We start from the raw sequence: 15,589 nt of genomic DNA, 5'->3' as shown, positions 1-15,589 counted from the left end.
CTAAGACTCTGTGCTGCCTAATGCAAGGGGTCCAGGTTCCATCCCTGCTCAGAGAACTAGATCCCATATGCCACAACTAGAGACCCTGCATGCTGCAACTAAGACCTGGCATAGCCAAATAAACAAAGAGAGAAATATTTTTTAAAAAAAGAAAGAACACAAGCTCTAACATCAGATAGGCCCAGATTTGAATCTGAATTCTACCACTTATTGATTGTAAGTCTGGAGCAAGTAACTTAACTTCTCTTAGCCACAGTTTGTTTGTTTAATCCATAAAATGGGGGTAATATCATTTATTCCAAGGGGATAAATATGGTTGTCAGTTTAAGAAGCTCATCACAGTGCAACATAATTCACATAATCAAGTCCAAGCAGACAGTAGCTATTTATTATAAAAAGTTGAATCAGAGAGTCAAATTTGCTCAGTGCCATAAAGCACTTACTTCATAGGGATGTATTCATATCCCTTTGGCAGGAGTAGCTTCACAGATGGGTGCATCAGACTATAAATGTGTGATGCTGTTCACCATGAAGATCGTCCAACTAATTACCCTTGGTCAGTTTCTGTGTTCACTAAGCAGGCTTCTAACAGGGCTTTCTGTGTAGCTTTCTAATAAGGACACAATATGCTCATCAGATCAGCTGACTTGAACATTCAGGTCTGTTTGGCTATTATAGCTCTCCTTAGAATAAATAAAGCAGAATTCCAGTTTATACATCAGCCTCTTGTGAGTCCAGCTGCATCCAAGAGATTGATCAACTTTGACAAAATCAACCTCTAATCCTATAGAGTGTTGTACCCTGTGCTGCACCAAAGTACTAGCCCTCCAGGGGGCTCTGAACTGCTGATCGCTGATGGGCAAGACAGATATAGCCTGGAGACCACTCTCTTTGACAACATAGATATTTTAAATTATCTGAGCAAATATTTGAAAATCAGGAGATTTCACCAAAAATGTGAATACAAGTTTCCAGCTTCTTTTGAAAACCCAGCCAAAGGGTTGGAGCTGAGGCAGCTGTTTCCTGTCAGAAGGGCCAGTCTCCGCAGTTCAGCATCCCAGCTTTTATACCTGGTCATTTCAGTCAATTATCACGTGGTGAGCCTAAGAGGATTTACTTTTGTAATTCCTGTTCTAAACAAGAACACTTTGAAGATTTCCTTAGGGTTTTTACTCCTTGCAAAAGAGGGGGAAACTCAGGAAGGAAAAAGCCAATCAACTGAACACCATTTAGTATAAACAGATGATAAGTTTGGAAACACACCCATGTTTTTGGAAACACCTTGGACTGTGATAGTCTCCTGGGCACTTCTTTGCATGAGAAGATGGGACCACAGGGAGCTGGTAAGAGGCTGAATTTGGGGGGGGAGTATTGAGGCTGATAATTGACAAGGAGGAAGTGCGTGACTTGGGGGCAGAAGTGGGAGAGAAGGGCAGCAAGTATTGGCGAGGGATCAACCACTCCTACTCTTTAACCTTCTCTCTCCACAACTCCTGTCCCAAACAAGACCTGCTTTTGACCAGCGTTGGGGGAAGAGGTAAGACAGGGTAGGGGTTAGGGTTATGGCAGAGTCCTAGGTGGCAGTGGGGTATTCAGCATCGCACAAAAAGAGAGGTTAAGAGGAAGTCTCAGCCATCCTGCTAGACGGGCCAGCTCTTAGTGGCCATTCATAGGAAAGAGACAGAGGGTAAGTAAAAGGTTAAGTGCTGCCTGTAGAACTCTAATCAGGCATTTTCATGAACTTCTCACAAGTTCAGCAGATAGTGCTATTCAAGAAATTTTTATACCCAACAGGATAGGAAATAAAGTTTAATAACCAATGGGGACATCAAGGGAGAGAGACTGTTTCGGAGAATTCTCAAGCTGCCCTTCAGTTAGAGCATCTGGAGAAGTGATCTCATTTCAGAAACTGTCTGCCTTAAGCCCTTCTCTTTATGATCTAGATGGAGGTCACACAATTAGATTTCAGTGGCCCATTCCAGGACATCCATCAATTGGCTCTACACATCGAACCACATCTTTTGGCTTCTTGCTTTATAAAAAGTCAACATGACTGGGCAAATCTCTAAGCTATCCTCCATTACTTTCATTATTCTCCACCTCTGCCTTTGCTTCTGTTGCTTCCAGTGCTTAAAATACATGCCAGGTCTGCTTTCAGCCACGTCCATCAGTTTCACAAAGGCCTATCTTGAAACTTGCCTCCATCTGTCAGTTATATTGATCACGACTTGCCTCCCCTGAGAGAGTGGTGGTCCCACAAGGCACCAAAAGAGGCACGTTAATCTGGGACTTGCATCATCGGGGCTGTGGCTGTAATGACGACTCTGAACAAGTCAATTTGACATCTCAGCATACAATCTTTAAAGGCTAAGTGATGTAGTTTCTGAAGGCTTATAGCAGCAGCAGAAGCAGGATGAGCACCCTAGTGCTCTGACTTTTGTCTCAATCTGTGGTTCGTTCCACTAAGAGTGTGCATGGTTGCACACTTTCAGATCTCTTAGTTACCAACCGTAAACAGATTTGTTCAGATTACCATTGAAGGTAGAGATGGGAATTAAATCAGGTGTTTTGCTGACATATTATCCCAACTCCATAGCCTAATGAGAGGTATCATCTCCAAGTAAATACCTCCTGGGCTTATATTACACATTCTGATTCAGAAACTGTGCTTTTAAAGAAAGTATAGGGTGAATCACTGTGGATTGTGGATACTTGCTTCTTTTCTACCAAAGAGGTTTTAAAAAGCAAGAATGTATACTTGAATTCAAGTACAGTTTAAGGTACAATGGGTTAGAATATTGGAGAACACAGCAATAGTATTTTTTCATCTCAAGTATCCCTCAGTAGATAATTAACCTGGGCTATGATTAGAAAAAACAATTCTATTAGGCCCATTTCTCTTGTGGCTAATGCTGTTGTGCTACTTGCTGTGGTATTTTTTCTTTGCTTCATTTTAAGCAGACCACTCACTGTAATATTGCAAGCATTACCATTTTTGTAACTGTTCTACTTTCCTCCTTGCAATAAAAAAGCCACAGTAGATAAAAACATGAAGTTTTATATTTTCACTCATGAAGACACAACCCTTATGAAAATCTGAGTGGCAATCTAGATATAGCCTTTTGGTGGGTTTCCTGCACAATCAACTAAGAGAAGTAGCTCTTTCATCCATATAGAATACAGAGTTTTCAGAATACTCCTCTGTTCTGATGCATACTTTGCCCCATACTTGAAGTTTGTGTGAAAGGGAAGTTTGACCTATTGCAAAGAGTTCTAACTTTTGTGGATGGGTGTCTTGAACCCCTTTGGCAAACTGGCGAAGGCTATGTATACTTAGAATAATGGTTTTAGAATTGCATAATAACTTATATTGGAAACCAATTATACTGAAGTACAGTTTTATCCATGAACCCCTTGTGTCAAACTTATCACAGTGCTGACTCAGGCCCCTCCATCTGCCTAATTTTTAGCTTTACAAAGCTTTTCAAATTTTTAGCTTTTCAAACTATGAGGTTAGAAACACAACCTCTTAGTACAGAGTCAAACAAATATGGAAACTCAAGTCCAAAGCCCAAGTCACAAAGTGCCAAGACATTGGATCACATCAGGCAGCAGGACTAGCTAGTTAGCAGGTGGCTGCTGACCTGGGATGAATCCAGGGCAATGCAAAGGCTCTCTTCCCACACCCCCCAAATCCCTCTTCTCCTTGTCCACTCATGCTTGAAATCCCTTAATAGAGTCTAACTCCTTTGGTTTAATTAAATAGAGGATTTACTCTTGTTGAAAAGCAAAAACCCCTGGGAGCAGTAATTCTCTATGCCAAAGATTTTCAAATTTATATTCAGTAGTAGAATCTATTTTTCAGATGTAACTTTAAATAGAATGCTGATAGGTAAATAGATGCAAGTTTTATACAAATTTAGTATAATGTTATATATTGTATTGTATGTAAAGAAGAATATATATGTATTTACAACATTGGAAACAGGCTATTTTGATAAAGACAAATTATGACATCAAGATTTATGGATAAAAGTGCCATCTTACATTTATCAGAACATACACCTTATTTCTGTATTTTGTTTTGCCTGCACAAGATGGAGAAAATCCTGACGTAAATAGAGAAGTAATTTCTAGCTAATGATTTGTTATAGCATTTATTATCTCAGGATTTTCTTCAATTAAAATGATCCAGAAGTTTAAAGACTATTAGGAATTTTTTGTTTCAAAGTAGAACCACTTTAGAACCAAAGTAGAACATATTTAACAACTGTTCATATTCTTTAGTAATTAAAAATTAGTTGGTAAGTACTTAATTTGGGGATATTTGACAAGTAGATTAATAAATAATTTGAATCCTGAATTCCTTACTTAATAACCTTAGGCAAGTAGCTTAATCTTAATCTCAGCTTCCTCGTGTATAAATGATTACAAAAACAGCATCTATTTTATAGGTGTAAAAGTTAAGTAAGACAGTGTACATAAAGCACTTAACACAGTGTCTGGCATACTTCATGAGGGCTGTTATTATTGAAGAACTGAATGACCAAAGGTACTTTACAAATGTGCCATGGACCTTTTTAAGATGTTCATCATGTCCAATTTAAATTTATTTTCAGATATCTCAGCACCCTTCATTTTCAGATATTCATTCAGTTTCAAAACAATCTAATCTTGTTTTGCACCTGAGTCCAAAATTTCAAGATGATGTTTTATTGCTGACTTTTTATCTGCAGATGTAAACAAAGTAACACTGCAATCCTGCAGTGTCCAATTCAGATTGTATAGCACATTTTGAATCACGTAAGGCCCAACCCAAACTTAAAATGAGCAATGAAACAATTTATGATACTATATTATCATGATGCAATATGCATTATTGTAATTGTACAGTTCACTATTATTCTGTGCCAAACATGTGCACCAGAGAGCTTGCCTGGCTTTTAATGGATGGGAGCACACAAGTGTTGTGTATAATACTAATGCCAGTTAATGTTAATGGAATGCTTACCTGGGGCTAGGAGCCGCTATAAGAACTTGACAAGTATTAGCTCATTTAATCTTCACTTATTTATCTCGTATGATTATTATAGGAGTGTACATGAGTGGATGTGCATTTCAAAATATGACTAGTACACAGATAAACCATATCTAATTTAAAAAACACCCTTAAAAGAAATTCAAATGTGTGCATGCACATACATCGACATGCATGCATCTATGCCCATGTGCTCATGGAGTTAACCAAATAGCACAAACTAACCCATTGATGGTATCTAATGCATTAAAATTTGGTGTTTAATGTACATATGTATGTTTTGTTCTTTATTACACTTCAAAATAGCTAAAATATTTATCAGAAAAATGAAATATGAATTAAATGCTTGCAGGCTCCCTGAAGCTCACTGGAACTCTCTGTAACAGTTTGAAAATCAGGGCATTAAACCCTATTACTCATTTATAATGGAGCGTGAAAAAAACCAAATCAGATCCTTTTTTGGACACAAGGGTGTGAAAAAGGGAGAAGTATGAGATTTTTAATATTCATTAATTTTCCAGAAAGACAGGAACCTTATTAAGCACCTACTATGTTCCAGCAATGTTAATATATTATCTATAATTATAATTATCGATAATATATTATCTATATTATCACCATAACACCTGTGCTTAGTAGACACCATTATTCTGATTTTACAAAGAAGGAAACAGAGGATCAGAGATATTACTTTGCTTACCTAGGGTTACACAACTGGAAAATGGCAAATAGGACCCAACTCTGATCCATTCAACTCCAAGCCCTTCTTCCCACCCCAGACTGCCTCCCATCTAGGGTCCCCATTTTATAAACTAGGAAAATAAGAATAACTGAACTAGAGTGACTGGCTCCTAGAAACAGTTAGTCAGTGGCCAGGCTGTTACAAGAATCCAGGAACAAGAGGGTTTCACCAGATAAACTTCATCAGATGGCTAAGTGGGAGGATGCCCTGTGCCTACTAAGAGTCAGCAAAACCATTACTTCACTTCCAGATTTGGCAAGAAGTAACACAGCTTCATTGTGGGGACTGGATGGATGAGACCAATTAATCCTCTCCTATTATGTGCAAAACACTGCTTGGTGCAGTGGAGGATGTGAAAAACAGACAAAGGGACCAGACAACTGTCCCCATAGCAGTATGGGAAAGAAGGCATCATCATGTGAAATGTTAAATAGAATCTCTGGAAGGAACCTCAGTAATACTTTGGTTTACCCCCTTGACTCCCGACAGTAATGTAAGCTTTAAATGACTGTATAAAACATGGCATAAGACAATATGTGAAGATGGCCAACAGTCATAACTAAAATTTTCAGAGCACTTATTTGTACCAGGACCTTTGCTAAGTGCTTTGAATTATTTCATTTAAATCTTACTACAATCCTGGGACTTCCTTGGTAGTCCAGTAGTTAAGAATCTGCCTTTTAATGCAGGAGACACAGGTTCGATCCCTGGTTAGGGAACTAAGATCCCACTCACTATGGGGCAACTAAGCTTATGCTGCAACTAGAGAGCCTGTGCTGCAACTACTGAGCCTGTGCTCTCTGGAGTCCGAATGCCACAAAGAAAGACCTTGCATGTCACAACTAAGGCCCAACACAGCCAAAAAAAACAAAAAATAACCTCAATATAATCCTATGAGATTCTTTTATCATGGACATTTTACCCATAAAGAAATGGAGGCCATTTCTGTGAGGTTCTCCTTCTATTAATACTAAGAGTCCACGGCAGGCAGTCTAACCCAGAAACGTGATGCTCCCAGCTAAAAAGTGATTGGAGTTTGGTGTGGGGTTGGTTTGGGAACGCATGCAGGATCATGCCTTTCTGATCAGCTCAGAAATTCAGGAAATAACAGCGTTCACAAAAACTTAGAGAATGTTCGTTACCTGATGAGGGTATGGCTTCCAACTACCTCTCCCCACTTCCAGATGGCCTTTTGTGAGAGAACCAGACATGAGCCAGTGGCATTTGCCACATCACTTTCTTCAGGTTTGTCAGCACACCAAACCAAAGCAGAACTAATGTTCTCAATCATCTCAATCTCCAAAGGCAATACACCACTCTAGCACCACCATGTTGGTGGAGTAGGCTACGAGTCAAGAAGAACATGAAGTCATTGTTTTCTTGGGAATTCTTTCAAGACAACCTGAAGAGGAACCTCTCTTTAGTGACAGAAGTGGGGGGTGTTGAACATGCCATCGCAGTTCTTGGGTAATGACTGTGTGTCATAAATAGGATGTGGCATTTCTAAATGTCTTTAAAGCTATTTCCTTTTGTTCAACTAATTTAATTTACCAAATGCTCCTGGGAAAAGGGAGTGGGACAAGATGCTGACTCTACATTTCCTGAAAATTCAACATTTTCTTTTGAAACTGTTCTCACAGAAATCCCATCTGATTGTTGTCTGCTGGCTCCCTCAAACCCTACCTCTGTCAAAATTCTGCCCTGGCAGGTGTGGGAAAGAATAGAGACGCAGAACTTGAGTGAATACCCACATCTGTTTTTGGAAAAAAGGAACAGAAGCAGCACAGAAGGAAGTAAAAGAGATAATTGCTGGCTTGAACTACAATACATTTTACTTGTGGGCAGAGGGCCAGCTTACAGCAGGCGGAATATGCAGGCCCATCTTATTGGAATTCAGGGGTGGGCCTCCATTCTTGTCCGGAGACAGCTGTAAACCAGCAGCCCATAGCATCACAATCAGGCACCGGGTTTTGTCAAGGAATGCTGATATGTACAGAAGCAGCTTTGTCTGCTTCAACTGCACCCCTGCCTAGTGAAATGACAGTCAATCTCTGATTCCAGATGACAAGAACTGGATAAAAACTTAAAACAAATGGCGACCTTTCAAAAGATTAATTTGTTTACCAACAAAATGTTCCCTCTTTGTCATCTGAGATGGGGGTGACCTTCACTTTCCCATATCTAGGCTGAAAGGATGCTGACTATAGTCATCTGTTAAGTTAACTCCATCTCAGCAATTATTCCCTTTTTTATTTTTAGTGACAAGAAGGGTTTATTAATTCACTCTGCTTCTTGTTATGGTTTATAAATGCAACAAGCTCATTCTGAATTACTGCAGTGTAACATCAATTTGTTTAAATCTAATTCTGCTACCGTTGCCAAATTATGTTGAGACTGTAATTGTGGCCATATGCATGGGCTTAAAACACAATCATGTTATGAAATAGTCCTTGTTTCTGCCCCCACCCCTCCTAGTTACCCCCACCTTACTTCTGGTGCTTCTTCTAATCATTTGACATTAACACAATTGCCTCACTTTCCATTACTTTATCACTTCAGAAATGAATGCGCTTTTAGTGAGAGATTACTACGCACACCCCAAGTGAAACAGTAAAGAATGAAACTATGATTGGTGAAGTGTGGTTGTTACCCAACTAAGTTAGTGAAAAACACTGCATAACATATGACTCATAAAATCTAGAAATCATAATAGTATTAAATTCAACCTCATGAATAAATAAAAGATTCTAAGTTTACATTGCATTATATATTTATTTATTTGGAAAGTGGGACCAAAGAACTGGTATAATTCTACAGCAACTCATACATTGCCAAAAAGAAAAATGTTTTTATGATTCTTTTCTAGGTCATAACAGTTATAATCAGAGTTATTTGTGCAGCAATTCAAAGCAATGTTTTGTTTGGCTATTTTGTTATGCATTCATAATCGTTCTTTTAAAACTCATGGTAACAGATACATGTTTCAAGCCTTTTAAGAAACCCTTATTTAAAAGAAATAAATCAAAGTCAAGTTTTCTGTAGATCTTTTAATGTGTTGCACTATAAAGTCTAACTGGAACTAAATGTCAATGAGTAAGTATGAACAGGATCAGAGATTTCTTCTTGTCTATCCAAACCTGTAAGGCTCTACTCAAGAATGTGTTAGAGGGTTTTAGTTTTTAATTTGGCAAATTTAATATATTGAAAAATATCAGTGACTTTCACTTTTAATGCTTTTTTTGTGAATTGCTTTTACACAAGAGAGTTACAGGATATATAATTCTGAAGGCAGTTTTGTGGGGGGGAGTATATATGGATGTAGAGTATATGTGTTTTCAATGCACTAAAATCTTTTCATCAGCCTATGATTATCAGAAAGTATATACCTCTTTATAAAAGGGAGAAAACACCAGTTTCTGGGAACTGGTAATGTAAATTAGCAACAAATTCAAATTTGCTCTGTCAAAAGTATCTTAAGATTACTTACAGGCTTTTGACAAGCTGTTCAAGTTTCATAAGAAGTAAGGAAACACAAGGCCCTCAGCAGCCAAATAATAATCCCCTTTGAGTGTTTAGAGTGGTTATAAAAAGCAATTAGCTCTGATGCTGTTTTTCTAATTAACTATACATCATAATGCTAGACACATTGCTTTAGTTTGGGTAAGTGCTTTCAAAAACATTTTCATAAGTGGTAAATCACAACTGTATTTATTCCCAAGTATTCCACATGATTGTTTAAAGCCAAACACTGGAATATTTCTTTCATAGGACTTTTTGCGCAATGCTTGTTTTACAAATCTAACATGAAAATATGTTTTTCAGTTAGGACCATCGTCTATACATATATGAACATCAAATGATAGGGTCAACTATTTTGATTGAAATGCCAATAGTTTGAGCAAGATGGACATAATGTACCTACATTTTCAAGTGATCTGGTGTAGATTTTTATGGAGTCAAGTTTTACAGGGGGAAAAAAGGATCTTAAATGTAATCAGCGAGTATACATTACCTATACGTCTTACAAGTGCTTTCCCAAGTCCTCTGTGTTCTAAGGACAAGAGTACAATATCCAAGGCATATATCCTACTTGGGAAATTTTGGATATAGTTTTGAATTTCCTGTTTATGTCAGAATTTTTGTTCAGATTCATTAAAGCAAAGCTTAATCCCCCCTAAATCTAGAGGTATGCCTTTTTAAACTTCAATACTCATCAGAAAAAGTTTGCATGAAATGCTGCAATTGCCTTGGGCTACAAAGCCTCAGCGCTCCACCAGCTAAGCCAATATTAATTTTAGACTGATGGGGAAAACCAACAACAACAAAAGAGAAATCTGCTTCTGTCTGTACAGCCAGAGAAATAATATTTTTATTTCAAGGGCTTTGGGCTCACGGGAAGCAGATAAAAACCCTTTCACATTATTCACAGTGACATTTTAAATAAAGTTTCAGCAGGAATAAAAATATCTAACTTTCTAGTTATTTCTTAGGCTATAAAAGGATTTCTATGATAAAATGCTCTTAAACCAACCTTGTTAGAATAACATAAAGCACATATAAAGAAACTAAAAATATATTTCAGGGTTACATGAATGAAGTAGGCAGCTGAAAATGTCTACATAGGAAATTTGAAAGATTAAGAGACTATTATGCTGGTTAGAAATGGCTTTGCAATTTAATTCTAAAATTAATCTTGTTTTTAGTTTTGATTTCACTGAAGGATACATTTAAGAGCTTTGGCTAGAAGCCAAAGGTTAAAAAAATGTATTTAAAAATTATAGATATCACTTTAGTAATTATTTTCAATATTAAAAATGATCTCAAATAAAATAAGTTTTCCAATTAAAATCAAGCACTACTCTTGATTCTACTAAGAAAACCCTGAAACACAGAAAGTACAATCCTTGCTTTGGGACACTGAACAGCAAGTCAATGGCAAAAATAGGCACAGACTATGAGATTCCTTAATGACAGTCTCCTTGTTATTATTTTTCCTTTTCACCATTTTGCTGACATAAAGAATCAACCCCTACTTTCTTCAGATTTAGAATAATAATCTTAAAATTTTGACTATTATATGAGCATACACCATTGAAGCTCATGCCTTGCTCTTTTTTTTCTTTCTTTCTCTAGGAGAAGCCTGTACACGAAAGAAAATATTTAACAGCTCTGTATTCTTTTTGTTGTTAAATTACTTCCTCTTGTTAAATTTTGGTACTAGTTAAAATTATGGTACTAGTTTATTTAGGGATATCAGATAAAATAGAAAAATTTCAATGATCTATACATAGATCTTTTAAAAAGAAGTTTACACTTTCTTCATCATTTTAAATTACAAACAGAATGAATGCTACTCCATTTCATCTCCAAAAAATTCTAAGGACAAAAGGATCCAATTCTTAAAATCTACCTTATGTCTTATAGCACCAATGAATGAATTTTAATTCTAAAAAATAAGAGCTCATTAAAACCACTCATTACTTACACTTGCTTTTCTCTGGTTAATGTATGGCAAACTGATTCCATAGGTCGCATTTACAGCAGCTCTGTGTTGGATGCTTTCAGGATCCTGCATGATTTTTATATTCAACCCTGTCTTTCGCTGAAACAAAGAAACAATGAAAGTTTCATGCCGGATGAACAAAACTGCTTGCTAACATTTTATATCCTCAAAGGAGTATAAAGTTCTTTGAGAATAATTATTTTAATGTAATTCTCATTGGAAAAAATATATATATATATATTTTTAGGTCTTTTATTTAGGTGACTAATTTGTCTTTTATTCACAGAAAAGGAATTTTCTGCAGATTTTCCCCTCAATATCCCTGTTACTCATAAAAATCCATCCTCAGACACCATTCATTTTCTCCAAAATACTGCTAGAAGCCAACCAAGGTGGACAAAGGGTAGAACACCTGGTCTCGATTTAGTTTTAGCTTTCCAGGTCAAGAATTTTGCCAATGAAATCTATACTACAACTATGCAGGTAGAGGGCTCCCTTGGTCTGTTAATGTGGCCATTTTTCTCAAGGGACATTTACAGGTAAAATTCAGTTAGGACTTGGTAAATTTACAACAAATGTATCTCCTCCTTCATAGAGATTTTGCTATTTTATAGGGAAAATGTATGCTTTCATTAGAAAAAAATAAAACCCACACATCTCATTTGAACCATGTGTTCCTCATTTAAAATAATTCAAATGAGTTACTGCTGAGATAAACCACCAGAGTAGGCCGCATAGTGGTGGTGGGAAGGGACACTGGACAGGTGACTGGAGACCTGTGATCCTGTCTTGCTCTACCCTGGACTGTCTGCGTGTGACCTTGGGTAAGTCACTTTCCTTCTTTGGAAGTCAGTTTCTTTATTTGCAAAATGTGGCATTAGACTTGACAGTCTCCCTTCGAATTATCAACCCCCAACACCTCTCTCCCATGTTTTGCATTCTGTGCTAAAAGGTAGCATTCTACCTTTTTTAAAAGGTAGCATTCTATGCAATGATGCTAAAAGGTGAACTGACACTTACGGAATATGGTAATACTAAGCGTTTCTGAAGTCTTTTGGGAGTTTTAAATTTAGTGAACTTAAGCCTATTCACAATGTTATACTACCATCACCCCTACCTTAATTCCAGAACATTTTCATTACCCCAATAAGAAACCTCATACTCATTAACAATCACTGCTCATCCCCTCCTCCTCCCAGAGCCTGGCAACTGCTAATCAGCTTTCTTTCTCTTGGATGTGCCCATTCTGGATATTTCCTATAAATGAAATCATACAATGTGTGGCCTTTGTGACTTTTTTTTAAAAGGAGGTGTTGTGAGCAATTAAAAACACTGATTTCCTTTCAATATAGTGCTAGTTCTGAGGGTGATCTGATGCAATTGTTAAAATGGTTATAGGAACCAGACAGATTAGCTCATGCTGCAGTAATTTCTTTGATCCTAAGCATTCATACATGGCCTGTGCCTGAGGTCAAAGCAAAGGGGAAGACTACAAAAACACCTTTGGAATGCATGCTGTCTAGATAAGTTATTTCTTAATACAGCCTCCAAACCTTCCTTTTATTTTTTTAAAAATAGTTTTTAGACAAAATCTCCAAGTAACTGCACTCAATTGTGCACTGTAACTCATGCAGGAACACAGGTTACAAATAAGGCACAGCTTTTCTCTCTCTTTAAAGTCCGTGTGGTGACAAAAATAATATAGTGCCTAATTACAAATGGCTTTCCTTCTGTGGGTAACCCACATGTATAGCACTACTCCGGGGTTTTTGCATGAAAGCTGAGTGCCTCTTTTATTGAAATTAATACCTGAACATAATTTTTTCCTTCTTAATTAAACTTTCAGAATAATTTCCATCCTACCAAGGATGGGGAAATTGCTAATATGTATTATATTGACTGGATGTGGTTTCTGTAATTAGGGTGTTTTTTAAATGTGTATTCTGGATACAATTGATGGTAATAGCTTCATCTATCATGTCTAAGCTTTGTTAGAACTTTGTAATTCTGGGATCATTGGCTCAGTGGACCATAGCCATTTTCTTAGTTTTATTCTCCATCAACTTTGTGTGGCTATAGGACTGGTGTAGAAACAAAATGATCAAATTTAGAATCATTGTTAAAACTGGCATTAAAATCTAGTTGTTCCCTTCCATTTTTACATTTCTGTGGCACTGGACACAGATACTTCTGGAAAAGAAATCGAAATGTAAGCAGAAATTCAACAGAAATGCCAGGTTGTAATAGCAATTCTTTATTAGTTTCTAAAGCAATAGAAAGATCCTTTAAATATTAATATTCTATTATTTACCCTTTTGACACCAAAGCATGGATATATCAAAATAATATGTAGTACATATGATTTAATTCCCCTTTTAAAAAATATTAAGAGTCTACATTTAAATGATATAAAAATGTCAAATGGTCTCACTGAAAATCACTGCCATATACATTTATAACCTAAATTTATCTTACAAACTAGCTACAGAGAGGTACAGGAAAATATTTATAAGCATAAATTATCAGACCCAGTAATAAGGTTTTTCAAGGAAAACAATTATAGATTTTAAAAAACAAAATTAATCATTCCATTAAGCATAGAAGCAATGTTCTGGAAGATGATCATTTTTTGCCAACAGTAAGGTAAACATCAGAAATAATTTAAGAAAATTTTCTTAAATTGTTCAAGAAAAGACAGCAATTTATTTAATCTATCTTGAGTCACTAAACAATCTAAACTTTGTATTCTCTCCTTTTGATAGTAATTACAAGCAGATATATCAAATGTGACTCTCATTTAGACTTCGGTTTGTAAGAACAAAAGTTATTATCAGAGCCAATTACTGTTTTACCTACATGGCTGCACAGAAGCAGGGAGCTCAATTTTCATCTCATCAGTGATTTTGTGGTATTTATTTTATTACTATGCCCACAAAGCGATATAAGAAGGAAATAGCTTATGCTATTAAAACTAGGGCTTGAACATAAGAGGCTAAGGTTTCTTTCAAAAGAAGTTCTGAATTAAAAACACTAGGCAGCACATAATACTAGCTCCCCAGACATGAGCAGACCATAAAATGACATACATCTGAGCAGTAGATCCCACACAGGGTAATCAAAATTGAAATGCTTCACAAACAAAGTTGAGACAAGCTATTTACTAAGTTACAGTATTATCAGCATAACATTATTCTCCACAGTGTTTGCCACAAGTAATGCCTTCTAAAGTGTACATTGGTTAGTACCATAGTCCCACTGGTTAAAGGTGTCTGCTATTTAATCTCAAAAGAAAAAGAATCCAGTCACCTTTAATGGTCTGATTCATTCAACCAATATCATATTTAATTGAAAGAACAATAGACACCAAATCCTACTTCAAGCTATATGATCTAGATGTTTTCATTTGTAAAACTGGGTAGTATTAATAATACCTTACCTTCACAGGGTTGTTTGTGAAGTTAAAGTGACTAATGTGTGTTAAGTATCTCACAAATGATAAAGTACTATTCAGTATCCTACAAGCAATACTTTATGCACTGAAACACCTCAAATATATAAAAATTCATAGTTCTTAATATTTCCCCCTTCCCAAAAGCCTAATTGATAAAATAGATCAATTAATCTGAAAGTAGATAGATAAAAGAAAGAATCATGTATTTATTCTGCTTTTCCTGAAAAATCTGTTTTTCAGATTCAAAGAGTTGCTAAGGGAAAGTTCTTCAGAGAAGCTAATAAATGCAGAAGGAATGATAGAATCGTAAAATCATCACTTTGCAATCCCTAATGAAATAATTAGATAAATATCAGTTTTTGCTAATATCATTGGGTGAAAGGTTGTGGGGAACTTTATATAAGACTAGATCAAGCTGGTAATACAGACTTACAGATCAATCTTAACATCACTAAAAGAAAAAAGAAACTGCCTCCTGATAAACAGTAAAAGCAAATCCACCTGTGAAGTATTGCTACCAAAAAGATGTTACCTGTATCCAGTCAAGCTTCTAGATAGAACTGCTGCTGCGCTGTGCTCAGCTGTGTCCGACTCCTTGTGACCCCATGAACTGTACCCCTCCAGGCTGCTCTGTCCATGGGGATTCTCCAGGCAAGAATACTGGAGCGGGTTGCCATGCCCTCTTCCAGGGGATCTTCCTAACCCAGGGATTGAACGCAGGTCTCCCACATTGCAGGTGGACTCTTTACCACCTGAGCCACCAGGGAAGCTCAGATAGAACTGCTAGTTTATAAGAAATACTAGAGACAAAGGAACATGTAAAATGACACCATGAGATTGTAGTCAGCCAAATCC

The 15,589-nt window shown here is 36.6% G+C and overlaps 1 protein-coding gene across 9 annotated transcripts in view; it reads right to left on the bottom strand.

The window, feature by feature from the left end:
• The window catches only part of IQCH (IQ motif containing H), a 220,420-nt gene that overhangs the window by 175,312 nt on the left and 29,519 nt on the right, over positions 1–15,589 (bottom strand). For 8 of the 9 annotated variants that reach the window (XR_014060030.1, XR_014060031.1, XR_014060032.1 and 5 more), the window contains exon 5: positions 11,266–11,382. Coding sequence is in view for 1 of the 9 variants with exons in the window: in XM_081511842.1 (XP_081367968.1) it covers positions 11,266–11,382 (117 nt within the window). In the remaining 8 variants the exon portion in view is untranslated. Of the gene's footprint in view, positions 1–11,265; positions 11,383–15,589 lie in introns of those variants that run through there. The other variant, XM_081511827.1, reaches the window with a different exon arrangement.

This window comes from Giraffa tippelskirchi, chromosome 7 (genome assembly GCF_054371585.1).
Source record: "Giraffa tippelskirchi isolate mGirTip1 chromosome 7, T2T-mGirTip1v1.2.pri, whole genome shotgun sequence".
NCBI lineage: Eukaryota > Metazoa > Chordata > Mammalia > Artiodactyla > Giraffidae > Giraffa > Giraffa tippelskirchi.
The sequence above is the reverse complement of the archived record's forward strand: the minus strand, read 5'-3'. Positions and strand labels throughout refer to the sequence as shown.